This window comes from Coturnix japonica, chromosome 2, assembly GCF_001577835.2.
Source record: "Coturnix japonica isolate 7356 chromosome 2, Coturnix japonica 2.1, whole genome shotgun sequence".
In the NCBI taxonomy this organism is placed as follows: domain Eukaryota; kingdom Metazoa; phylum Chordata; class Aves; order Galliformes; family Phasianidae; genus Coturnix; species Coturnix japonica.
In genome coordinates, this window is record NC_029517.1 from 34,150,788 (window position 1) to 34,177,527 (window position 26,740).

The 26,740-nt window shown below is 45.5% G+C and overlaps 1 protein-coding gene and 1 long non-coding RNA gene across 3 annotated transcripts; one reads left to right on the forward strand and one right to left on the reverse strand.

Moving 5' to 3' along the window:
• The first annotated feature begins 861 nt into the window (after positions 1 to 861).
• NR1D2 (nuclear receptor subfamily 1 group D member 2) lies at positions 862 to 25,958 on the forward strand. 2 transcript variants are annotated; one of them, XM_015853972.2, is made up of 8 exons: positions 862 to 1,097; positions 3,839 to 4,099; positions 5,899 to 5,987; positions 6,935 to 7,079; positions 8,682 to 9,298; positions 12,569 to 12,754; positions 16,522 to 16,732; positions 22,891 to 25,958. In XM_015853972.2, the coding sequence occupies exons 1-8, from the start codon at positions 1,082 to 1,084 to the stop codon at positions 23,085 to 23,087; spliced, it is 1,722 nt and encodes a 573-aa protein (XP_015709458.1). In that variant the 5' UTR covers positions 862 to 1,081; the 3' UTR covers positions 23,088 to 25,958. The 2 variants fall into 2 exon arrangements, with proteins under 2 accessions (XP_015709458.1, XP_015709457.1); XM_015853971.2 differs by lacking the exon at positions 862 to 1,097 and having other exon boundaries at positions 1,682 to 4,099.
• On the reverse strand, positions 11,869 to 22,882 carry LOC107309293. Its single transcript, XR_001553149.2, has 2 exons — positions 19,764 to 22,882; positions 11,869 to 12,094 (listed from the first exon to the last, which is right to left on the reverse strand). It is a non-coding gene; the product is annotated as an uncharacterized LOC107309293 (long non-coding RNA).
• Positions 25,959 to 26,740: the final 782 nt, after the last annotated feature.

Sequence of the window (26,740 nt, forward strand, 5' to 3'; positions counted from 1 at the left end):
ATCGGAACAGGCTGCACAGAGAGGCCTCCATCCCTGGAGGTGTTCAAGGACTGTGGCACTGAGGGACATGGCCACGGGGCATGGTGAGGATGGGTCAATGTCTGGACTAGATAGACGGCCTTAGAGATCTTTCCAACCTCGGTGATTCCACAGCTCTGTGATTCTGTGCGCTGCTTCCACCCGCAGCCGTGGAGCACAAGATCAGCACAGACAGCACTGTGCTGCAGCACCTCAGGGCACAAAGGGACAGAGCGTTTTGTACGGGGCAAGACAACTTGCCCTATAACTAAACTGGTGGTGATAAGGTGCGAGTTAGCAGGGAAGAGTCGGGAGCTCCTGTAAAGGTGGATTTGCTCCAGCAAGGCGGGAGGCGGCTGGGATTGCTCTGAGGTGACAGAGAGAAACAAACAGAGGATGCTGGGGGTGCTGAGGTTGCTGAGGAGGGATGCTGCCCTCGGCACTCTTCATGTCAACGTACTTTTCCTCTTTGCAAAGCGCGGGGTTCAGCTGCTGAGGCACCAGGCCCGCCTGGACCCACCCGCCCTATAAGGAGCCCCCGGTGCCCGCTCCGGAGCCGGGAGGGCCTCCCCACACGGGCAGGAAGGGGCGGCTCCGCGCGATCCGAGCACCGGCCGTGCCGAGGGAAGGAGCCGCGGGGAGCACAGCCGAGATTCGCCCCGTGCCGCCGTCCCGTCCCGCCACCATTAACCCCCCCCCTGTGCCGCCTCCTGTCCCCGCGTCACCCCGCGCCCCCCCGCCACCCGCACGCGCCCGCCGCACGTGAGCGCCGCCGCCCCGCACCGCGCGGAAAGTGTGTCACTGGGTGAGGGGGGCGGGAGGGGCGGAGCGGGGCGGGGCCTGGCGGGGGCGGGCCGGGCTGTGCCGCACTGTGTGTGCGCCCGGCCGCCAGCTTTTGTTGGAACGGGGACGGCGCCGCGCGGGCACGGCCCGGGGAGGCTCTGACAGGAGCGGAGCAGCGGCGGGCAGCGGGAGCGCATGGAGCGCATGGAGCGCATGGAGCGCATGTAGCGCGGCGGAGGGCAGCGCGGAACACGGCGGCGCCTTACGGCCGAACGGCGCCATGGAAGTCAGCGCGGGTGAGCGGGGCGCCGGGGGACGGCGGTGGAGGGGGGGGCGCGGGGACGCGGGGCGCTGGGGGGGGGCGGCGGTGCCGGGCGCGGCCCCGACCCCCGGTTGGTTGTGCGGCAGCGCGGCCGCCTCACATGGCCCCGCCGGCCGGGCCATGTGCGCGCTGTGTTTACGTTCCGCGCGGCGTGCGCAACCATTGGCCGTGCGGGGCGGTGACGCGGGCATTGCATAATAGCGACGGGCGGCGGCGCGGGGCGGCGGGCGGCGCGGACACGTGAGGCGGGAGGGAGGGAGGGAGGGAGGGAGGAGGAGGAGGAGGCCGCCGTTTGGGTGACCTACATTCGGGGCGGCGGCGGGGCGCGGGGGGACACGTGGGGCTGCGGCGGCCCCGGCCCCGCCCCGACCCGGGGTGAGCGGAGGAGAGCGGAGCCCAGCCGAGCCGAGCCGAGCGGCGGGGGGGGCCGCACGCGCGCGGCCGTGTGCTCGGCGGGGCGGCCCGCGCGCCCCTCACGTGGCCCGGCCCGGTGCCGTTGCGCGGGGGAGGCGTTGTGTAACGTGGCCGTGCCCGGCTCTAACGGGGCCGCAGATCCACGTCCGGAGCGGAGCCGGGCGCTGCGGGGCCAACGCGGCTCCTGGAGGGTGCTGGAATTCCGTGCGCGCCCGGCAGCGCCGCTGTCCGTGTTGTTGGGGCCCGTGCTGAGCGCCAGCACGGTGCAGAGGGACACGATTCGCTGTGAGGCTGAACGCGCCCCGACGGGCTGCGGGGCTGCGGGTCCCCCCGTGGGCTGGCGGGGTGTGAGGCTGCACCGAGGATCACGGAGATCACGGCTGCGGGGTGGCCGCGCTGTTGGTCAGCTGTGAAGGACGCTGGGAGCCGAGCACAAATGGGCTGTGCTGCTGGGATAGCCGGGATGTCGGGGCCTCCAGCTGTCTGGGAAACCACAGTGATGTCGGAACAGCCCGGCTCCCTGGAGCTCCTCAGGCTTCTGAACAAGGGATAAAGAGGAGCCCTGTCATCGGTGTGCTCCTTCTGTGCCCTCCCGTGACATCCCTCGGGGAAGCCTGTCTCTTTCTGTTACCCGGGGTTTGGTGGCACTGGGCTCATTGCAGAGAGGCGTAGCTTCCTGCAGGAGATAAGGCTGGCGCCCGTGTCTACCTGCCTGCACCCGTGTGTCCCTGGCACCTCCTGCCCTGTGGCACCATGAGCCTGAGCCTGGCTGCCACTGCCCTGCGTGGGGTGCTCCCAGAGCACCTGCCTGGGGATGGCTGCAGGGCTGAGGAGCAGGAGGAACAGCAGGCACAGTTGTCAGGTGGCTGCCTGGGTTGACCCCTGCTCATTAAGTGGCACATGGGATGTGAGGCCTTTGGTAGGGAAAGCGAACTGTTAAAGGGGGAACAGGCTGGTAAGACTGGCATCAGAATGCTGAGAGGGCTGTTGGAACACTCCATTGCTTTTATCAACATTTCTTACCACAAACACCAGCTCTTCCTGGGATCCTGGGACTGTATAACAGTGCAGCAGCTTTGGGCTGTGGGGAGGGAGGCTGGTGGAAGGGCTGATGCACAGACCCCTGACTGCCTCTGTTCCTTGGGCAGGGGCTCCGCTGGCACAGATGTCTCTTTCCTTTGAATAAAGTCAGTGCGTGGCCGTTGTTGCAGTTCTCCATTCTTCCTGTCGTGTGGCACTCCTTGCTCCAGTGTGATGAGTTTTCTCTGCAGGGAGGACACCTAGATCAGCGTTTGTATGGAACCGAGGAGATAGAATCGTGGAACTGTTGGAGTTGGAAGGGACCTTTAAAAGCCATCTACTCCCATTCCCCTATAGTGTACAGGGACACCTACAGCTAGATAGGTTGCTCAGAGCCTGGTCCAGCCTGACCTTGCTGGCTGTCATTTGTTTAAACAGTTGCATGGCTTTTGCTGCTGGGCTTGTGTGTGTGAAATATCAAGTGCTTCTGAACTGACGTTTGAAATAGTGAGTCTTAGTGACAAACTCAGGTGAAGTGAAAACAATTCTCATCTTAACAAGCGAGAAAAAAGAGCAGAGCTGCTTCCATGTCTGCCTGAGGACAAAAAGCTGTTTCATCCTCAAGTGTCAGCCTGCAAGCAGTCTCTGTCCTCCTGTGCCCTGTGCAGAGCAAGCAGCTGGAGTTCCTTTGCTGCTAGAAGTGCTGCAAGAGCTTGCAGTAGGACACATGACATTAAATAGGCTAACCAGGCTGCAGTGCTGTTTCTTTCCTTTGCCTGCTTCTTCCCTTCTGCATCGTGAGCACCTCCCAGCCCTTCCTTTCTGTGCCTCTGGCTTGCAGCCTGTGTGCTCTGCCCTATTTCTGTTCCTAACCCAGCCTGTTTGCTTTCTGATCTGCAGCGATGTAAGATCGTGTCTTCTCCCCAGCCTCCACGTGCGCTCCAGACAAGGTCTGCTCATAGGGCACCCGGGGAACCCCCCTCCCTGGGCCTCGTGCCCTGTCCCCGTTGCCTGTCCTGCCCGCTCGCTGCTCCGCCTGTCGCTTTATCTAATCTCAACCCGAGGGTGGCTGCTGCAGCAGGGAGGCGGATGGGTGAGATCTGGAGGTCAGTCGCTGCACACGGATGGGGAGGAAGGAGCACGAGGGAGCGCTGGAAAGGAGTGCGTCCAGGAACACGTGACAGCCGGGTCTGGCGGTGCTGGGTCATGGCGTGGCTCACATGGCCGTGGTGCATGTCTGCTTGTTATGTCACTACATGCCGCCTTTTTTTCTTGCCTTAGGGGGTGTGATAGCTTACATCAGCTCCTCGAGCTCAGCATCTAGCCCAGCCTCATGTCACAGCGAGAGCTCAGACAGCGGTTTCCAGTCATCCTCTTCGCCTGTACCATCTTCTCCGAACAGCTCCTCCTCGGAAAGCAGCTGCAATGGTCGGAGCAGCGAGGGGTCCGATGGGGCACCAAAGAGTGAGCGGCTAGAGGAGACTGTTAAACCCAGCCAGTCGGGTGTTGCTGGCTTGACAAAAGGCCATAACGGAGTCACAAGTATGTCTGGTGCCTGTTTGTGAAACTACTGTTTTCCCCCCTTTACATCCCTACAGTGTGGATCTATACGTTCTACTCATTACAAGCAGCTCCTCTCTGTGGCTTCCTCTGACAGCATGTACCAGAGTCTTGTCTTTTTTTTTTTTTTTCATTTTTTAATGTTTGTGTTATATGTATGGTACAGTACTACCATACAAGTGCTGGTAGACGAGAGGGTCTCCTTGCTGCTGGATCAGACAGGCCATAAATACAGTCCTGCTCTACTGCCAGTTTTCACTAATGAGAATTGATCTTAATAAAAACTGAACCCTCGCTTAAAAAGATGTGGTGAAGTAATCTTGTGTCACCTTAAAGTCTTTTAATAATGGGATGGTAGTTGTGATTGGAGGCTGCCTGAAGGAGTATTTATGGAGCTGTCTTGCAAATCTGGCTTCCTTTTTATTTTTTATACTCCCACCTTTGCCCGCTGATTTTCCATCCCCCTGAATTTCTCTGAGGAACAAAATGAATGAATTACCAGTGTTTGCTCATAAGCTGGAACTAAAGGGTAGCCTCGCAAAATGTGTTTAGCAGTGCAGCTACCACTATTTGCTTTATATTATCTCTGTTCATCAGAAAAGACGACAACAAGGAAATATATTGGATTGGCTTTGGAAGGGCAGGGCTCAGCATTTATTGAGTGTTCCTACAAACACTCAGCTGGAGTTCAGACTGGACTTTTGGAAGCTGGATTCTTTAACCGGCTAAATTGTTTTATTGCTTTGAATTGATAGGAAACTATAATTGGTATACAACAGTTCTACCTCAAAAACGTGTCATGTTTTTTCCCTTTCTTCTCATGTTACTACACTAACTTCTTACTAAGAGCCTTTACTTGCCCTTAAATGTACTGGCAACTAGGTTGTTGCTATAAGCAGAGGTTCCTGAAGATGAAAGCTGCTGTAGACTGTAGGTGTATAGGTAGGTCATGGGTTTAGCTCAGTATCAGTTACATGAAATATGGAAAATCTGTGGTTTGGTTCTTTTTCAAAACCATACGAGGAAATAAATTCTCTTCACAAGTGAAACCCAGGTGTGAAAGAAATTTGCTTTTCTGATAGAACACGGTTCTGCTGGAGTAATTCCAACTGTGTCTGTTACTCAGCGTTAAGGTAACTTTGTGCTTATTGAAGTCATTGGTAAAGCTCCCGTTTGCTTTGGTAAAAACAGTGTTAGGCCACTGCTAAGGATCCGCAAAGATTCTTTATTGGTAAACTGAATTAAAATGAGGCAGAAACTTGGAAAGCCAACCCGTAAATGTTTGCAGAGTTAAGAAGGTATTTTCAAATTGGAGCGTGTGAGGGAAGATGTCTTCTCTCAGCTGAGGAAACTGCAGCCATTATATTTGCTTCCTTGTCCTGATGGAAAGACAGATTGAGCCAAAGCTTCGGTGGCCTAGTTACCTAAATGATCCTTTTAAAATGCTAAGTGTAAGCAGACTCTTTTTCTACAAATGCGTACAGTGCTACAGTGATTCAAAGTCCAGTGAATACACGCTTTCTCCCTGTTCTGTTGAGTGCTTCATGGTTGTTTGCTTTTTTTCTTCCCCCCCTTCCGGTACCTTCTGAACTGTTCAAGGTTTTCATACTTTTTTGCTTTCTGTTGATCGTTCTCTGTGTTTGGTTTTTGTTTTTTTTTTTTTTGTGCATTCAACTGAGCTGATGCATTTTGCTGTTAGTCCAGGTTTTAAAAAGCTGGAAGTGTGTTCTTGCAGTTGTCACTGACTTTCTGTATCCTTGAATGTTCTGTTCTGATTCTAGAATTCAATGGAATGGTTCTTCTTTGCAAGGTCTGTGGAGATGTTGCTTCAGGATTTCATTATGGTGTTCATGCCTGTGAGGGCTGCAAGGTGAGGTGTATTTCTTCTCATCTTCCTGCTGGTACAGTGCCCTCAAGGGCGTTTCCTCAAGGTTCTTTCCTCAAGGGAAAAGCAGCAATAATGCTGAGAATCATAAAGCGTAGCTGTGCTTCTCTGTTAAATCTGAGAAGTTTCAAGCAGTGGACGAGCCACTCAGTGATTCACAGTGTTTTCCAAGCTCTGCAGTACTTTGTGTTCTCACTCTTTATCCAGTATTGCCTGACATGGAGTGCATGGCAAAGAACAAGAACTGGAGACAGGTGGTAAGGACCGTGTCAGCCAAGACATGACTGTTAACTGCATTAGGAGATGGTGGCTATGTGAGTTGTAACCTGGGATGACACAGAACAAAACAGCTTTGGAAAGGCAGTTCTTTTACCATGGGAATAAAACCAAAACTGGATGCTCATGCATCAAGAGAGATATATTTTCTGGTACTGTAATGCTGCAGATGTTGTGTTCCATGATGGAGTTTGTCAGTTTTGGGGTAGAAGCTGTATAAGAATTACCTCCTGAATGTAGTATGGTGCAGTGAGATAGTCTCCATAGTCTGGAAACAGAACTGAAATTAAAGAAACTGATTCTGGCTTTCACCTTTGTGTTTGATGTCATAGGAGTCTGAGGGCATATCTCATAAACAGGCAGTACAGCAATGAAAGTAAGGTATTTAGCTTTTAGATGTTGACTATGCAGGAAGCACCTTAGCATCTCCTGTAGGTAGAAATCGTAACTAGTTTACTTTATATGCGGATCACACACTGAAGGGAAGTAAGTCATTAGGAATAGCAAGGTTCTTTTAAATTCACTTAGGGCTGCTGGCCTGACGCAGCTGATGAGGTGAGGTGAAGTTCTCTGTGCTTACAGAGGGGTGTATCTTGGCAGGAGGGTTTGACATGCTCTGTAATAAAAACTGTGGGGGTTTTGTTGCTTGTTTACAGGGTTTTTTCAGAAGAAGCATTCAGCAAAACATCCAGTATAAGAAGTGCTTGAAGAATAACAACTGCTCTATAATGAGAATGAATAGAAACAGATGCCAGCAGTGTCGTTTCAAAAAGTGTCTGTCTGTTGGAATGTCAAGAGATGGTACGTTCCTGAACTGTGCATCAGTCCTCTGCGAGTCAATACACTGCCCACCACAAAACTCATTGCTAAGAGTCTTAATGACAGAAATGTTGCTGATCATATTATCAGGGGCAGATTCCCTATCAAAGTGCACTTAGATCAGTTTGCCACCTTGCCCTGTAAGTTTCCTGACCTGGTAATGTAATGCCGGCCAAAGAACCCTCCTCCCTTCCCTGGGGATTGACAGAGCGAGGTGTGCTACAGTGGTCTTTTAGGGATGCAGATATAACAGGAGTCTTGACCTTGTTTTACTGAGGTAATATTTTAACCCGTATCCTTCCTGAATCCTGGCAAGATTCTTTGCTGGCATTATTGTTTTCAACAGGAAATTCTGCCTGGGCAGGATGTTTGTTTCTTTGTTTTTTAACTAAATGGGACAGCTTTTTAGTATGAGTTGGACCAGGTCCATTGGAGTTCAGGTAGTTGGGATAGGCTAAGAGTAACCATTATGGAGGTGAAGGTGTTGGTTTTGGGAGCATAGGTCAAGCATATATCTGTATTATTCTTCTTATTTTTCTTGAGGGGGTGGGGAGGAAGGGATAATGCTGAGCTGAGTGTCTGGTCACCTTGCTGGCTGTCTGCTCCTCCTGACCTATTTTTTGGTAAGTGTAGTTTGTCAGTCTGCTGCAACTTACTGATATCAAACAGAACTCTGTCTTCTGGGCCACTTTTTGGTTTAGTCTGGATTTTTATTTCACAAGAACTAGGAATCTTGGACTGTTAATAATTTAGTGGGTGGAGTGTTTAAAACTTATTTAAAGTAATTGTTCTGAGTTCTTGTCGTGCACAGGAGTTATTTCATCCCCTGGGCACCTGTTTGTGCACAAGGTTGCACCTGCTTTAATGAAAGGGGTTTACTTACTTTAATGATGGACTACTGCATGAATGTAATTGCATCAGTCAAAATTGGTTATAAGCCCTTGTAAGGCTGTGGTTGGATAGGGTGGCAAAGGCAGTTGTAGGTTTCCCAGTTCAGGGTCAAATGTGCTGCAGCCACAGTGATGCCCGTCCCCTTGCAGCAGAAAATGTCCTTGTCAAGGCAAAGTTATCAGGAAAGTTTGCCCAGGTAAGCTCAATTCAGCATCAATTCTCTTCATTGTTTTTGCAAGTTGGATAACTAGACCATAAGGAATTGTCTTGTCGGATCTACATTCAAATACTGTATGAACCGTGCTTAAATTGAGCTGATTGTCAGCACACAGAATTGTTCTCATTTAATTGATCCAGTCTTAAAGCCTGCCATTTAATTAACTGGCACAACTGTGTGTGTAGTCCTTGGGTTGGTAACAAAAGGGGAAAAGGCTTGACAGATTGTGCTTTATAGCTGCTTTCTTTCTGAACATAAACAGCAGCATATAATTCATATCTCATGCCTGTCCTGTGCCCAGGAGCTCTTTGATTTCAGTGGTAATACTCCTTTTGTAGTGTTAGTGAGATCAGTAAAAGCCCTTAAAACAAGGTTATTGGTTGGTGTGTGTGTGTGTGTTTTCCATTTTGGTTTGATGGCTGTGCCTGTTCTAACACTTTCAGGATTGACTTAAACTTTTTGTTTCTCCTTGGTAGCTGTTCGATTTGGCCGCATTCCTAAACGTGAAAAGCAGAGGATGCTGATTGAAATGCAGAGTGCCATGAAAACCATGATGAACAGTCAGTTCAGCGGTCACTTACCCAATGAAGCGTTAGCCGAACATCAAGATCAAGCACCTCAAGATGACCTTTCCTCTAAACCCAAGCAAGAGCGGGAAACCCTCAAAAGCCCTTCTCCTCCTCCTAGCTCTGACATGGCTAAGGAAGAGGTGATTGGTATGGTCACTAGGGCCCACAAAGATACTTTCATGTACAACCAAGAACAGTCTCAAAACCCAGCAGAGATGATGCAGTCCCAGAGTGGGGAGAGGGTGTCAAAGAACACTGAACAATACATGTTGAGCAGCGAGCACTGTGTTAGCGGGCTCAGTGGCCCTCAGTACCCTGAAAGTGAGCAACACCTAGGCGGACAGTACAAAGGGAGAAGCACAATGCATTATCCAAGTGGGCACGCCATATGTTTCACAAATGGCCACTGCATGAACTTCACCAACGGTTACACTCAGCGACTGTGCGATAGAATCCCAGAAGATGTCTTTTCTTCAAACAGAAATACCACTTATTCATGCAGCACTGGAGGAAGAATGCATCTGGTATATTGACCTTATATTTCACTTGGTGAAAGGCTTAGTGGTGTTTGTTTTTTTTTAAACCTCAAATACTAATACTTCACAATAGATTCAGCTGTGCCCTTTAAGTCAGTGAAGCTGCACGCAATTAATTGGCATCACTGCTGGAGCTTGACATAATCGTACAAGTTTAATAGCATGACCTGTGATGAGGGAGAGCAATGGCTCCAGTTGTGTACAGGATTTGAAATGAGACAAGTGATGGAGTTTCTTGACTCAGTTTCTGGCCAGCTGTAAATAGACTAATATCAGAGGGTACTGCTTGAAGAAAAGTCAATTTTTTTTTTTTTCTAACTGCTTTAAGAATGAAAATGGTTGTTATGAGTTTGTAAGTTCCCTTCTTCTGTGAAACCTTCTGAAGACTTCATTTTAAAGTAATCTACACAGTCAGATATGCTGTATTTTCTGTAAAGGTATTGCAAACAAATTTCTGCAGTGAAACATCAGGGCTAGGATTTGAAGTTAGTCAAGCTGTGCACCTTGCTATTGTAATCTAAAATCTCTTCTTGGGTAGGCAGTGTGTTATTTATTCATTATGGGAATGAGCTTAGTCCACTATAGGCCATGTAACATAGGGGTTCAGTGGGCATCCACAGGCTGAGCATCCGTCTCCTTTAGAACATCTTCAAATCTGAACAGAGGCAGAAGGAAGATACGCTGCTAAGCCACTTGAGAGAAGTTCAGGATATTCATAGTACTTGCACAGGGGAAGCTCTGAATACGCTTCTGGGTAGACCATTTTCTAACTCGGTTCTTAAGAAAAACTATTCTTGTTTTATTGCATTTCCTTAACAAAGGTCCCTCCCCTTTACATTGCACCTGCTGTTTCTCTGCCATCCAGGTGACTGGTTCTTTAAGTCTTTAAAATAGATTGTCCTCTTTATCATTGGAACTGCCTGGGAAGAGGGAACATCCTTGTTCTCATCCTGCATTGCTGGTGAGAAGTGCAGACCCCTGGACTTTCTGAAGTGGTTGAATCCAGTCTTTTTCTTCCTCCTAGTATGTAAAGGTTGTTCACAGGTGCTCGTAGGCCTCTGGAAAAACCTCCATGTTATAAAGGTTGTTTGTTTTCAGGCGGGATTTTGGTGCTTCTCTGTCTACTGCATATGTGGACCATCTCTAGCAGGCTCTGACTTCTAATTGCAGACTCTGGGCACTGCACCACAGCAAATAACAATAATTCCCAACCTTTCTTCCTTGCAGGGAAAGTATTTGGAGTCATTACAACGGCATTCTTGGCACTCCTGAGAAGCAGAGGTTAAACCTGTCAGCGTGGGCAGGCAGGGAGTGGCTGTGCCTGCAGAGACCCAACCAGTCAGTTTGACCTGTGTATAGCAGCTGCAGGGAGGTTTAACATAGCCTGCAATGAGGAAACAAAACCGAGTCAAATGGAGAACTGCACTCTCCCACTGCACCCCTGACATTAACAGAAGTTTTGCCAGAGAATTCAGTGAGAGCAGGATCTGACCAAAATGAGTCAGTAGCTGCAAGGGAGTGTGATTTGTCTCTGAAACAGTACAGAGACACATTTGGGGCATGGTGTTTTTTGTTTTGCTTTCTTTGCTTGTTGACATTTCCAATGTGCTCATGCACATGTGTGCACATACAAACAGAAAAGCACTGCTTATAGTTGTTCCTGACAAAGCTTCTCTCAGAAGAGCTTGTGATTGCACGAGCAGCAAACTTGGACATCCAGGTAGATCTTTCTGAAGAGAACTTGGAACTTTTGTTGATGATCCATCCTGGTGTGCTGAACCTAATCTAAAGAGAGCTCTACATCTGTAACAGTAACTGCATGAAGTTCAGCAGTGGTTACTGTCAGCTTTGCTTCTGACTGTATGCCAAGATCTTTTGTCAGAAGTATTTCCAGATGAAAAGCAGTTTATTTTGGTTCAGAATGATTTTCAGTTTATCAAAAAGGTCCTCTTCCAGCCTAGAGGTAAAAGTTGGATTCTGGGGGTTGTCCTCAGGAATACAGCATTCTGTATCACAAGTGAACCAAGAAATCCGCAGTTTTCTTGACTGCCTTTCAGGGGAAAGTGAAAGGCAAGAGCTTTCTGCATGTTGAATGCCCATTTAGTAACTGATACTTGGTGGGAGGAAGTACAGAAATATCTATCTTTATCTTGGTTTTCCTGCTTTGATGCCATATACACCCAGTGCACTGTTGAGCATATTCTTGTAGCAGATCTTAGGATGTCAGAACCAAAGAATTGCTGGACAAATTCAAGATGCCCTGCAAGCAGTAAAACTTTGAGCAATTACTGTTCCATTGTTCTGTCCTTGCTTTGATGATATGATGTAGGGTTTCCCATACCATTTGGTATGTTTCTGAAGAATACTTAAAGGAATTCTTGTCCTTGGTGGCAGGTAAAATAAGGGTTAAAAGCTTTAAACTTTGATATGAGATGTAAGTTTTGTAAAGCAGAAATGAAAATCTCTCAGAGCATCTCTTTGCAAGGGGAGTTTTCTGGAAGTCAGCTTTGAAGAATGTGTTGATCTCATTAGATGTGTTCAGACTTTCCTACAAAAAGTTATTGTACGTTTATTTAATAGAGAGCATTTTGTCATCTTCTGATTGAGCAAAACTGGAATACAAGTTCCTTGGTCTTTCCTCAGTGGTACAATTAAAAGCAAACACGTAGGGTAGGAAGGTTGTTCTGGTAAGGAAGGTGTAAGCCTGTGACTCAGGAAACCATAGCTCAGTTCCTTGCTCTGTTGTTGACATCTTGGTCACCTTGACTGAATCACTTGAAGTGCCTGTAAAACAAGAAAGATCTACGAGAATGAACATAGTAGTGATGGGGAGATTACAGGTGATTTTTGAAATCATGATGAATTGCAAGGTTATATTGATAATACAAGTAAGAGAAATCCAGACATCAGCTATGAGTGAGATCAGGAAGAATAACACAACTTCAGTTCTCTCAAGTCTTTAAACAATGTTTAGAAACACTCTGCTAAGGACTTCCCAAGTTTGTGTCTTTTAGGGGGGATTGGTTGGTGGTTTTTGTTTGGTTGCCTTCTGTTTTTTTTTTGTTTTTTTTTTTTAAGGAAGAGGGGCAAACATTGCTTAGGGAGTTGACTGAGGAATACTGTTGTGTGTTTTTTTTTAATCTCTGTGAATCATTGCGAAGCTTTATTGGAGAATAAATCTACTTCTTTCAACAGTTCTTCACTATTTGGAACGATATCTTTATGAGTTGTTCTCTCCGTGTGTTTTGTAAACATTAGGTCTGCCCAATGAGTAAGACTCCCCACGTGGACCCAAACAAGTCTGGCCATGAAGTCTGGGAAGAGTTCTCGCTGAGCTTTACTCCTGCAGTGAAAGAAGTGGTGGAGTTTGCCAAGCGCATCCCAGGGTTCCGAGATCTCACACAACATGACCAGGTTAACCTTCTGAAGGCTGGGACCTTTGAGGTGAGACCACTGTGTATTGCAGACTTGACAAGCTGTCAGTTTGACCTCCTTAAGAAAAAAAATAAATAGAACTGTGTTGAATCAGGTAACTTTTTTTTTTTTAATGGATGGTCTGAGTTTTCCTTAAGCTGATGGTGTCCAGTGCTGTCCAGTCAGATGATGAGCTGTCCTTGTTCCAGCTATGCCTGAAGTACTCAGTCCTTCTATCATTCCTGCTTCCCTGGGCATTAATAAACAGTTAATGAGGACCTTCTTTGTTTTGCGTAGCAGCAGTTGATTTGATAGCTACTTTTGCTTAGCCTGTAGAGGAGTAGACTGTATCTGGAAGGGTGGATAGTTTAGAAAGCCATCTATTGACTTAACAATTCTATAGAGGAATATTTTAATCAGTCTCCATGTCCTTCATTCTTCCACTGCATTCCATGCCAATGCCAGGGCATCCATCTTGATCCACAAGTCTTTGCAATTGGGGATTGCTGAAGCTTCCATAATCTGCCAAGGCACTAACACTTATAACTGTTAACTGCTGATAACTGCTGCAGTTCTGCAGGTACCATGTACCAGCTGCAGCCTGACTTACCAGGTCCTCATGCTTAATTTCACCTACGTGCAGTCATTACATATATGCGAATTAGTGGTCTTAAACTGGAAATGATGCCAGAGGGCTTTGTGCTGTTATATAATTAGTGACCTTCGTGAAGGGAACCATTACTTAGGGATCTAGTTGCTGTTCCAGACTCTATTGTCTATTTGACAAAGTTCACATTTTATAAGTACATAAATGAGAATTCAGTTACAGAGATAAGTCTCAAGTATTTGATGTTACTGTGCTTTCCTGAATGAGTCGGGTTTGGTGATGCTTTTGCTCTCATTTACTTGATTTATTCTTTCAAAGAAGATTACTAGATTTTGCATTTACCTGAACCAAAGACATTTCTCTTTTTATGGGTTAGGTCTCTTACACAGCTTAGTTGTAAAATGGATAATTGTTGGGTTGGAAGGTACAAAATAGACTGGAAAATTTGGTGCTTGAAGTGTGTCAGTTTCTCTGTTTATTCCATTTAGCTGTTGTGTGTTTGGCTTTTTTTTATTAGCTGTTGGATTCATCATTCACTTTTAATGTGAATCTAAAACTCTTCTCTAGCTAGGAGCAGTGTTTTTACTACTTCAGCCTCAGCTGTGCTGTTAACACAGAAATGTTGGTTCCTTCCTCTGCAAAGTTGGGATACTGTCCAGTGCCTTCAAAGAAAGTGGAAAATCAGGCTTGAACTGTTCATGTAACTTAAAGCCAAACTAATATTTTGCAAGTAAAATGTTTTGTCTTGGCACTTCTTCATCTCAGGCTCTTCTAAGCCTTATTTCATATGCCTTTTAGCCTGTTTCAAGAACTGCTGATAAAAAGGTTTTTATATCCAGGGGAATTAATTCACTCATCTATAAGGAAAAATTAATTATTTCTGTTAGTGAGCTGGTACCTGGAGTTAAAAGCGTATGTGGCATTTTAGCAAGAGAGAAAAAATCAAAAACATTGCACAGCAATAAAAAAACAACAGGATAAATGAAACCATTTCAGTAGAGGCAAAAGCATCTTCAAAGCCTGGTGTCTACAAGGTCACTTTTGTCTTCTGGGTAACTCAGCTATAGGATACCCTTGTGTCTGCATGTTGATAGAAAAACCTGAGTAAAACTATTGCTGCCAAGCCTATTTTGGCTTCCCCAGGCACTAGTGTGTGGCTGTCTTGGCACTGTGCTTAACAGCAGCTCATATTTGAGGAATGCTTCATCATTTGAAGATGAGAAGGTGCATGGAAACAATGTGGGTGCAGAAGCAACGTAGCTATATATATTCACACACATGTAACTAAAATTCTGCCTTAGAACTGGGAGTGCTGTGGAGCTTAGTATATTGTAGCGGCATTTGCCTGGCTTTGTGTGGGAGTTCAGGAGAGTAGCAGTGAGCCTGAAGTGGGGACCTCAGCTGAACTTGAACTGGTGCTGCCCTGCCTAAAATGTAATTAATACTAGAAGAGTGAGCCCCTTGGATCCACTGGGCTAGTAGCTCAGTTGATGTACATACAGATGCTTGGCAGTTTGGCTGCAGGTGGGAGGGAAGTGAGCAAGTGCTCGACTGTGTGGAGTTTTAATGTGCTTATATTGCTACGATTAGGTGATAGGATTCATCAGGTATGTCCTCGACGTGTACAAGTTGGAGTCTGGCTTGAGATGGAACAGGAAGAATTAATCATGTGCTTTATTGTAGTCTAAACTATTCTTCCTTGAGTTAGAATTGCATCATTGAAACTTCTTTGTGAGGGTTTTGCCCTACTACAAATCACAAAGTTTTATGGGCTTCAGTTTTGAAGACTAGTGTTAATTCCAGTTGCTCATTATTTGAAGTTAGTGATTCATGTTTCTAAAGCCCTGTTCTTTAAGAGGAATAGCATTTTGAACTGGAAAGCTGAGTATACATGGGTCCCTGCTAATGCATGAGTTCAGCTTTGTCTGTCTGCACTTCCAGTCTCCTTTTGTTGTATTTTGAGGGCTTCCATATAGCCTAGGTTACTGCTCCCTGTAGTAAATGCCATCAAAAGACATACAGCTTAGGTGACTAAGGTGAATAATATATAGTGCTCACGTGTCGATCCAGATTGCTGCATGTCATTTGGCTGTTTAAATTTAGCAGCAGGTCATGTAATGTGCATGAATGATGTGTGAATTCTCCAATTTCTTCTTTTTTTCTGAACCCTCCTGTTTTTTAAGCTTGTCAGAGGCTCTAGTGTTTGCTGAAAACCCAGTTCTTCTCATTCGTAGTAAATGTCATTTAAATCAATGCAGTTATTTAGTGTAAGAAAGAAAAGATGGCATGCCAAGAGCTTACAGCAAATCTGAAGTTTCAGCTAGTGTGAGTTGGTTCACTTTCTGCAAATAAGAAGCCTGTTGTGTGCAACTTAAACCTTGAAAATGTAAATGAGGTTGTTGAACATGAGCAAATGAAACTTTACAAGCCATTCCACAGGGAAACATTTCACAATACGGCTGAGAAAACCACAAGAGAAATTTCAGCCCAGAGGGGTAAGTTCAGCATATGTCAACTGCTCCAGCCCAGGTGCTTGTACCAAAGGAGTATTTCGAGCTGCAGCTACAGACCAGGTGCTGTTTCAAGCCCTGCTTTCTTAGCCTTTTGAAGGCTGTACGTGCGGCTCCTTTCTACCAGAGCTCATTAACATTCCTGTGGAAACAGTGATGCAGCATGGTACTTTCCTAAAGAATGCCTAGTGGGCCAGATCACCAGGTGGTGTAAATCAGCATTGTTTCAATGGAGTTGCTCCAGTTTACACCAAGCGAGAATCTGGTTCAATACCTTTACTTTGCCGCTCATTAAGCGTGGCCAAGAAAACAGTTCTAATGCTCTGTGTGCCTTTGGCTGTTCAGCTGCTTAAGCAAGTTGTCCTAGTGGCATATTTATGAATGGCATCGTCTTTGTGGCTCAAGCTGTCTAATGCTTAAATTTTGATTTCCCTCCCTTTCGTGTTCTATAGCCCCTTCTCTGTCTGTTCCCTATTTTATTTTTTTGCTTGTTTCTCTAATACAACTGGGGCAGAGCTTGCACTGTTTTCTGCAGCTTGATGGCTTGCTAAGAGTTTCTATACAGAATGCTTGTACAGCGATTGATAAGAACGAAAGTTTGAATTATGTTAAATTGCTTAATTCTTCTTTCTCTAGAAATCCACTTATATTTCTCTGCTTTTTATTTTTTCTTCCACCAGGTTTTAATGGTACGGTTTGCATCTTTGTTTGACGCAAGGGAGCGTACTGTCACCTTCCTCAGTGGAAAGAAGTACAGTGTGGATGACTTGCATTCAATGGGAGCTGGTGATCTACTCAATTCCATGTTTGAATTTAGTGAGAAACTAAATGCCCTGCAACTTAGTGATGAGGAGATGAGTTTATTTACAGCAGTTGTCCTGGTATCTGCTGGTAAGGAGAGAAAATTAAATTTACATCTTTGCTAAATTTTGAATATGATTCTCTACTAAAATATTTCTGTATATGGTATATCTGTAAATGGCATATATTATTTCAAGTATGAGTCGGATCTAGTAGGTTTCACACTACTAGACTAGCAGCCTGTAATTTACTTTCCTACACATCTGTTACATCTAATACTGTCTTTTGGAAAAATGTGGCCAAAGGCTTATGCTTTCCTGCTTCTTTCTGTGGAATTTAAAAATGCATCTCATAGCTGCCCAGTGACTATATAGAAGCTACTTGTCTGACTCTTCTAAGTTTCACAGGGCGCAATCAATGAAATTAGTCCTGACTTGGACAGCCTAAGTCTTGGGATAAAGCGGTATTTTTACTTCCAAGTACGGTCATTGAAGTCTACTGCGTATCTTACTTAAGTCTTAAATCCAACAGTTTGATCTCTGCCTATGTCAGCATAAAGCCCTATTAATGCGCATCGTGACTTCTTAGAGCTAAAGGTCTGCCAATCCACTAACATCTCCACCGGCCTCATATCTTCTTTCAGTCCCTGGATAGATGGAGCACCCTGGTCCAGATTCAAAGGATTAAGCACTTACTTCTGCAGTATTATGTAAAGGCTCACAATTAGGCACATTAGCTCTGCATATGATGCCTGAAGTACAAGATGTAGAATCCATGCTTGCTGGATAAGGAGCTCTCTAGAGGTAGCTAGCAGGAGTGCTGGCAGTGCCTGTTTCTTACACAAAAAGCCGATGTCTGGGACCACCTATTTACCTCCTGAGCAAGTGCTCTTCAACATGAGTCCTTTAGATCAGTGTCTCTGTTATCAGTGAGGGATGCTACAGGCTCAACGATGGTGCATAGGAACACAAGATCTCTGTAAACAGGGTGGGACAGTTCAATCTAGTAGTTTTATACACAGCCTAAATGAAATTTGATAGCAAAGGATGGAATGCAGCTGTGGCCTCTTTGCTTGTATGCAGGGGTGATGAGCAGTGGGTGGTAGGGAATCTGCAAGCTTCAAAGCCAGAAGGAAGGGCAGTGTGAAGGAAGTGTGGCACTGTAGTCTGTTAGTAAAAATGTTCAGGTAGCAGAGAGAAATTGGGATTTCAGTGGCTTTTCCAGACTCTGCTTTACTTTTTTTTTTTAATTTCCCAAAAATAAATTGGCAAGAACCGAAGACAAGCTTCAAAACAAGGAGTGAGAACTAGGCCTCCTCCCTCCTTGTGCAATGTCATAACTAGGCCGCAGCTGTTCTTCCTGTTGTTCAGCTGCAGGGCCCTAGAATACCATAAGCTCTGGACTGTCTGTTTTGAATATGATTGGCTCTATCTGCTGTTAGACTCTGTGTTAAAAGCACACTTCTCTGCCTTTCTCCAGCTTTTTAAGCCCTGCTTCATGCTCTTGCTGGCACCCAATAGAGCTTAGCTTAGAGACAGTACCTAGCTGGAACATTTCTAATTTCTATTAGAAATTAATTCTGTTTTTGCTGTGGAGGCTAGCTTCAGACTGCACTGAGCAAGGGATCTGGAGTGAAAAAGGCCAATTAAAAAAAAAAAGCTATTTATAAGACTTTTTTGAAGCCAGCAACAGCGCTGCTCTTGTGCTGCAGGCCTGGCAGCTTGTGGGTGGGCTGCTGAGCAAGCAGGAGTGGAGCTGGCACATTAGCGGCAGTTTAAACACCCTATGAACGTGTCATCACCTGCCCTTGACGTTGGCACCTGGTGATAAGCTTTAAATAGCCTTGGGGAGGAAGGTAGCTTCTACCCACAGAGCACACCAGGTGAGTAACCATTGTTGCTGCCCACTGAGAATAGGGAGGTTCAGTGAGTGAGCACAGCCCACACTGCCCATATGGTGCTGCAGCTGTGGGTGTGGGAGGTGGGTCAAGTGGTGAGGAGTGTAAGTGTTGTCCCTCTTTGCTCAGGAGACCGGCTTTCCTCTTGGCAGCCTTTGAGACCTCAGGCCTAAACATGGTCTTCACTGGACAGCAGGCTTCTTCCAAGAAGACTGTGGCGACCCAGATGGAGGGCCTGCCCAGAAATGTGGCTGTTCAGGTCTCCATTTGGATGGAGCTGGTTGGATGAGCTGCTCTCCAGGTGGATGAGCTGCTCAGCCTGGTGGTGGAGCTCAAGGAGGAGGTGCAGAGGCTAAGGACCATCAGGGAGTGTGAGAGGGAGATTGACTGGTGGAGTGACTCGCTGGCATGCCGGAGGGAAGGGTGCCAGGGAGATACCCCCAGAAAAGTGGTTGACCCCCTGCCCTGTCACAGTCAGACAGACAGTTGGAAGGGAGTTCAATGTCACAGGAGTCCCCCCTGCCTGCTTACCCTGGTTTCCCCAGCTCCCACTGAGGAACAGGTTTGAGATGCTGGAAATTGAAGGGGAGGTGAGGGAGGAGGTGATGGAGGATCTGCCTAGGAGGGAGCCTAAGGTGAGGCAGTCACCCCCATGCCTTGAGACTGCCTCTGTCAGGAAAGAAAGGTGGTCATGGTGGGTGACTCCCTTCTCAGAGGAATAGAGGGCCCCATTTGCAGACTGGACCCGAGTTGTCAGGAAGTCTGCTGCCTTCTTGGCTTCAGGTCAGGGACATAACGAGGAAACTCCCAAAGCTGGTTAAGTCCACTGATTACTTTCCACTACTCATAGTTCAGGTGGGCAGTGATGAAATAGCTCAGAGAAGCCTGTGAACTATGCAAAGAGATTTCAGGGGTTTAGGGCATTTAGTTCAAGGAATGGGAGCACAAGTGATTTTTTTGTTCTAATACCTTCAGGGGCAGTGAAGGACATAGAACAGGCTTGGAAAGCACAAGTAATGAATAATTGGCTCAGAGGCTGGCGTTGAGGAAGAAACTTTGGGTTCTCTGATCATGAAGTGGTTTACTCGCCCCCTGGTGTGTTGACCATTAATGGTACCCACCTATCCCAAAGGGGGAAACAACTCCTAGTGCAGGAGCTAGCAGGGCTTATTGAAAGAACTTTAAATTAGCTATGATGGGGGAAGGGGACAAAACAGGGCTCACCTGAGATGATCCTTGGGGAACGATGATTGAGCTGGGAGTGAGGCACATGACTTGGCTGAAGCGTGTCCACACCAGTGCATGCAGCATAGGCAACAAGCAGGTGGAACTGGAAGCCATTGTGTGGTAGGCTAACTATGACATAGTTGCTATTACCAGAAGGTGGTGGGACCACTCCCCTGACTGGAGTGCTGTGATGGATGGCTACAAGCTCTTCAAAAGGTAGACAAGGAAGGAAGGGTGGTAGTTTGGCTCTTTATATTAAAAAGTGTTTTGATGTTGAAGAGCTTGGTGTTGGGAATGATAAAGTTGAGTGTCTATAGATAAGAATTGGAGGGAGACAGTTACAGAGCTCCTCCTCCTCCATCTGGACTGCCACAAGTCCATGGGACCAGACAGGCTCCACCCTTGGGTGCTGAGGGAGCTGGTGGGGGTGATTGCTGAGCTGCACTCCACAATCTGCCAGCGCTTCTGGTTATCTGGAGAGGTCCCAGAGAATTGGAGGCTTGCTGATGTGATTCCAATCTACAAGAACCATAAGGAGGATCTGGGAAACTAAGGCCTGTCAGCCTGACCTCGGTACCAGGGAAAGTTATAGAGCAACTCAGAGTTTTTATAAAGGACAGCTTTAATTATCCTTAATATTTGGGCCCAAACCTACCACGTTTCAGGCTCAGTGGTAACCTTGACCGTCACTGCCAGTTCAGAACATGCAAAAAATGCAATGATTTTCTGACATTACAATGTGGCTTGCAATAAAACAAAAATGATTGTAATCATAACTTGGACAAATAAGCGAGCAAGCTTCACAGGTGAGCAAATGCCATAAAAGTGCCCCCTGACAGAGCTCATAGAAAAGGAAGGACCTTGTGGCATTCCTGGGGAAGATACCTGCCAGCAGTAGAAGGGGCTCAGAGATTGTGGGCACGTGCTGATTAAGAGAATATTTAAAACCAGATCCTGTGCATCCTATCCCTCAAGCAAAAGCATGGAGTCATTTGCCATAATGTGGGGAAGGAGCTCAATTACAGAAGGAAAGAGAGATGAAGTACAACATTAGAGAGAACGTGGAGATGCAAGTAAAGGGGAAAAAAGCTGTAGCTGGAAGAACAGAAAGTAGAAGAGTAAGGCTGTTGAGATTTTTTCACCTAAGAATGAATGTTACAAAGAAGATGAAAAGGAAGATAGTAGTCAAGATGCACATAATTTCCAGAAGCAGACAGGAGTCTGTGATTGTTGAGTGCTGTTTGAGTGATCCAATATGAAATACTGTACTGCACGACTTAAGGTATCTTTGAAGAAGACTTAACTTTTGTTTATAAAAATATCAGCAGGGAAAAAAGAAATACTCATAAGCCTATAAACAGTGCTAGCAGGGAGAAAGCTTGTCAGAAGTATCTCTACATGATGCTGGATGAATGGATACTTTGCCTATGGCTTCAGTTAGCTGGAATTGTTGAAGATGGAGGGGAAATTGCATGATGGATCATTGGCGCTGAAGAAAGAGGAAGCAAAGCAGGAAGAATGTTGTTTGTGTGGGTCTAGTGATCAGATAATCTCTCAACTGTGGGTGATGAAAAGGAAATGCACACCCTGTATTATTCTTTTATTTGGATAGTACTGAGGGAAAAACTTCAGCTGACCACAACCAGAAGTAGTCTGAAGAGGGGGAAGAAAGACTTGAGTTAATTGAGCAGAGGAGACTACAGCAAGTGACCCAGGGGAGGCTGGACTGCCTTTACCTCCCTGCTGAGGTGAGGGAGCTGTGGTTGCACAGAATTATTGAGAAAAGTCACCTGGTGATCTTCGTTCAGAGTTTTTCATCCCTGCTCAGGTATAGAGCAAAGCCTGAGGTTTTGCAGAGGTGGTCAAGTTGGAGTAGTTTGCTTAACAAAGGCAAAGAAGCTTTTTTTGGCTCAGTATTCTCATACATTCTCTTTTGAAGAGCAACCATCAAACTAATAGACAGTTCTTACAGAAGAATGGAATGAATGTTTATAATCATGTTTAGATATTAATTAGGGTTCGGAATTCTTAGAACAAAAGGTTCTGGAATGATCTTTCTATAGGAAAAGAAAAAAAGACAAGTTAACCGCTTTTAGATGGATTAAGTGGGCTGTATAATGCTACTTCCCATAATGTTAGGGAACAGCACTGAATAGTCAAGAAGGACTTTGTGGACCTGAGAAGTCCAGTCAGATTGACACTGACAGCATAACGATGGTGTTCCCACCCTGACTGTATGATCTGACTTGGTTCTACTCCAGAAAGCTGTTGTTATACTGCATCCCAGTTCTGTGCCCCAGTGTTTAACTACATGTATGCACTGAAGCACATTTCAAGTCATGACTGTCATTTGTGTATGTATGTGTCCTGCTAAATTTACTTGGGATTTAGGAACAGTTGGCTACAGCTTAAGAAAAACAACAAAAAAAACAACTATTGTGCATGATTAGGCAAGTCTCCACCTAAGGAAAACAAGCATATACTAAAATATTGCTTTCTTGAAAGAGATGCTTTCGGTGCAAGTTGAGTGCAGCCTGTAAAAATGCAATATTGATTGATGTTGAAATTCCTCCTCTTTTATTAGGATTTTTTGGGGGGGGTGCATTATGTTTCATTGTAATTCCTTGTGGAACACTGCCAGAGTTGGTGCTCAGTCACATTAAGTCGTATACCTTCTATGCCCTGTGGAGTCCTGTTAGGCAAAAACAAGTTTGACTTGTCCTGAGTGGGATTTCCATATCCAAATAGAGCTTTGTGTCCAGCCTTGAGAAGCACTTGAAAGGTCTACTTCCAAGTGCTCTGTGTCCCTTCTTTGTACTGAAAGTTGTGATTCAGCAGAACATTTAAGTACATGCTTCAGTATGTCCTTTTCCGGCAGCATAGGTAAGTGAACAGAAAAGGTGACTGAATATGCCAGTTCAGCATGAGATGAATACTTTGCAAAGCTGATACTAAATGATGTTTAAGAAGATTTCTGGCATTTGAGTTTGAAACTTGTGGCATAAATATGTATTTTTCTGTTCTAATGAATTAGATTTTAATGTGGCTTTGTATTGCAAACTACATCTGTTCAGTTTTTTGTCTCTTCTTTTTTCTTTTCTCTTGTCTACCCTCTCTTCTTTAGATCGCTCTGGAATAGAAAATGTCAATTCTGTGGAGGCACTTCAGGAGACACTAATCCGTGCATTAAGGACCTTAATCATGAAAAATCACCCAAACGAAGCCTCTATTTTCACAAAACTTCTTTTGAAGTTACCTGACTTGCGTTCCTTAAACAACATGCACTCTGAAGAACTCTTAGCCTTCAAAGTTCACCCATAGGCCTTTAGGTTTCATTTGTACTTGGACTTGCCTCGTGTTAAACTGTTTCGTGCTATAATACGTATTTATACAGTTGTACCACTTGCTGGAGAGAGAGTTCACAGACTGTGAGCAATTGATAGCTGTTCCATAACCATGCAATAATGCTTCAGCAGGTGCTTTCAGCTAACATCAGTGCAGCATTCAGAGTCCTCCAAGACATCCAGACCCGGCTGTGCTGCACTTCCGTAGAAGAGGTGGCAATGAGCCTGAGTAAATATGGACTGTTCTTTCACTTAGAAAAAGAACCACCACTGCCCTCTCATGTAAACTGAATGCAGAATAGCTACGTGTGTACATATGGAATGTGGAATGGGGGGAACAATCCTGTGTTAATAGGAAAATCAAAGAGCTGATTTAATTGGTCTTTCCCTTATCTAATATATGTATGTCTGTGTCTCTTGGTAATTCACTCATGGTTTCACTGTTGTTATTCCATTAAACCTGATGGAATGATTTCAGCCTGCACCAACTCTTCACTGAGTGTGTTCATGCCATGTGTATATAATATAAATAGCTAAGTAATGGGTGTTTATGACTATAAAGTACAGAGTTGTGTGTATATATGTGTATGTATATAAATAGTTCTATACATAAAGTATACATATAATTTCTTCACAATATTTTAAACTGTGAAGGAATTTAAACTTACAAAAGAAGGTGATCTATGGAAAGAACCAAATAGATGCACTTTGCATTTTGCTGAACTAATAATCTGAGCATTTCTAATTTTTAGAAAACATCAAATTTGCATTAATAAGCTGTGTTTGTTAATTTGGAAAAAAAAAAAAAACCAACAAAAACATAGAGTGTTACCAAAGGGGCAGAGTCAGATTCAACTTCTGGAATGGCTTCTAGAGAACCGTCAATGGAGATGACAGTTCATGGCACTACTGAGGTTGGCTGTCCGTGGCCACTGAGGTTCGTACACTCTGTTAATGTTTAAAGAAGCACCAGATGCTCTTCAAAAACTTCAGCACAGCCGGAAAGAAACTATCAGATGAATAATAGCATTTGAAGAAAAAAATATGTTCTAATGCTTACCCATAGTTGCATTTGGGTGTGTGTGTGTGTGTTCTGTGACCATTTATTTCTTACCGTGTGTCATTTTGCTGCTTCATCGCTAAATGAGAATTTAATATAGGAATGGGAGATTCCCTGTGTCTCTTCACAATCCAGGCTTTGTGGTTCCCATGCCTGTTATTCTGGAGCTCTCCACTTCTGTGTGTGCGTATGTGTGTATGTGCAAGGAAGGTGCACTGGATGGTCTGGATATTTTTCTTAAAAAAAACCAAAACATACAAAAAAAAAAACCCACAACCCCCCAGATGAGACTTTTTGTTCATGCCAGTAGCAAACTGCAAAGCAGATCCTTGAGATTCTGCTGGTTTTTTTCCATCTAGGAAAGCAGTTGTCCATGGGTTTTCGCCATTTGTAGCAGGACCTGATGCCAGAAAAGAGATTAAAACAAGTCAAAGCAGTTGTGTTAAGTACTTGTGTTTGTTTTGCTAACATGGGAAGAAGATGCTCTGTTACTCTTGTGTTTAGTTAGCCTACCTGAGAGAGAAATCCTCGGGGCTAAACTAAGCCATACTAAATGTCTGGTGATGTCTAGATGTGTGCATTAGCTCAGGCCGTAAGCCAGGAAGCCCTCTGACTGCAGGAGTCCTGCTGGCCATGCAGGAGCAGCTCTTGAGCAGCAGTGAGAGACAGGAACCCTTGCTGCTGCAGCAGGCCTGGAGGAGCTGCAGACCTCCCTCCATCTCCCCAGGAGCATGAGGAGCAGCTCAGGCCCCCACTCTTGGTTGGTCATCCTCGGACTGGGATTTCTGCTCAGAAGTCGGTAAGCATTCTTCCCAAAGGATGGGGAGCAGATGGGGGCAGGTGCTGAGTGAGAGGGAACTGAAGGCAACCAGCTTCAGCCTTGGCTAAATCAGAGGAGCGCGCCTTCACCCCTCCTCAGCTGCTGCAGGGAGTGTTGTTCCGCTTCACGCTGCCTGAACCACTGGATGATAGCCCCCTAATACCTGTAGATTGCTATCCGAATGTGCTACCAGGGCATATTGTCCTAATATCTGTTAACAGTCTGCATCCTACCAGTATTACTTGTATGAGAGCTTTACTGAGTTACGCATCGAACCATTCAGACTTCAGAAAGGACACAGTTGTGTCTTGTATCATCTAGGAGCTGGAATGACTTTGTAGGCCCATTTCAAATGCAGAAAGTAAAGTTAACCCTTGGTTGTTTGGGGAAGGAAGGAGGCTTCTCACAGAGGTTGCCACCCTACAACTGTGTTCTCTTTAGTTTTGTTTTCTTTTCTTAAAACTGTATTATTAAGCCTTTAGGAATGTATAACCAGGACTGAGTAATTACCGCTTATTAAATTTTTAGTTAGAATGACCATTTATGCCTATAGATAGATAATTGAACTTGTACAACTTCATTTGATATAAATCTTCCTCTACATAATGGAAAAAACTCATGTAACAGAAAGAAGCCCCAAACAGATTGACTGAATGCAAAAGCTGATAGAAGTACTGTTCAAAAGTGACCTGCATACTGCAAACCCTAGCTGGACTCTTAGAAGCAAATCAGAACTCCTTGTATTAGCCATGTATCGTGAGCTCTTCTTTTCCTGTGTCACTGGTTATACACTTGTTAAATGCTGAGATAATAGACTTCATGGCAGGCATTTGAGTACTGTAGATTGGGTCATCGCTGAAAGATTAATGTACTGTATGACTTCAATGAAATTTTTATTCTTGATTTTATTCTTGATTTTTGTTCTCGTTTTAAAAGATTAAATATGGGCATTATGTCAGCAAGCTGAAGCTGTGTTTGTGTTCTTTGTACGGAGTCGGGAGGGAAGGATAACACGTGGGGATGAGCAAAGCGGTGACGGGCATCAGCTGCTGCAGGACACAGAAGCTGGGCATCTCTCCTGTGGTGCAGCCTGTCTGTACCCTGTCAGTGCAGCTGGGTGCTGGATGGGGTTTCCTGCCTTCACTACTAACAGCCTTGGCTATTTCATTAAAATAGGCTATTTCATTAAAATAGGCAGCGATGTGAACACCCTCACTGCATTTCAAGAATATGGCTTCAGAACTCTAAAAGAGGCCTGGTGGAGTTTTTGGGAAGGAGGGTCCTTAAGCAAGATTGGAAGAGAGCTGGGTGGAAAACAGCATATGAAGGCAAAGGTTTTTGCTTTTTTTTCCAGCTTAATTTTCTTGTTGGAAGCGTTTGCTGCATTAGGAGGTAAGAAGCTTTTCTAGGAAACATGTCTATCAGTATTTTAAAGAAAACAACATCCCAAAGCTAAAGCTTCCAACTAATGATACTGGGAAAAATATGACAGCAAAAAAAACCCCACAACTTAACTTTTTTTTCTTTGCGTGCTTTTGGTGGAGGCTTTTGTGCCTCCCCTGGCAGCTGCCATGAGCAGGGCTGGGAGCTGGGAGATCAGGCCTCAGGGCGGGGTGGCTCCTGGCTGCCCATAGCTCATGAGGGGAGTTGCTGCTGTGTATCTGCCCTCACCACCCTGCCCGGGTGCTGCGCACTCTATGAGGAAATGGTGGATTTTTGCAAAGAAACAAAGGAATTAGTGTGGCGATGT

What these genes read in the sequence shown, in the direction of transcription:
- NR1D2 (XM_015853971.2), top strand. Translation starts at nt 3,778, where the DNA reads ATGGCCGTGGTGCATGTCTGCTTGTTATGTCACTACATGCCGCCTTTT. An exon ending in CTGGAGGAAGAATGCATCTG is followed by an intron (nt 9,299 to 12,568) that starts GTATATTGACCT and finishes TGTAAACATTAG; the next exon opens with GTCTGCCCAATGAGTAAGAC. An exon ending in AGTTGTCCTGGTATCTGCTG is followed by an intron (nt 16,733 to 22,890) that starts GTAAGGAGAGAA and finishes TCTCTTCTTTAG; the next exon opens with ATCGCTCTGGAATAGAAAAT.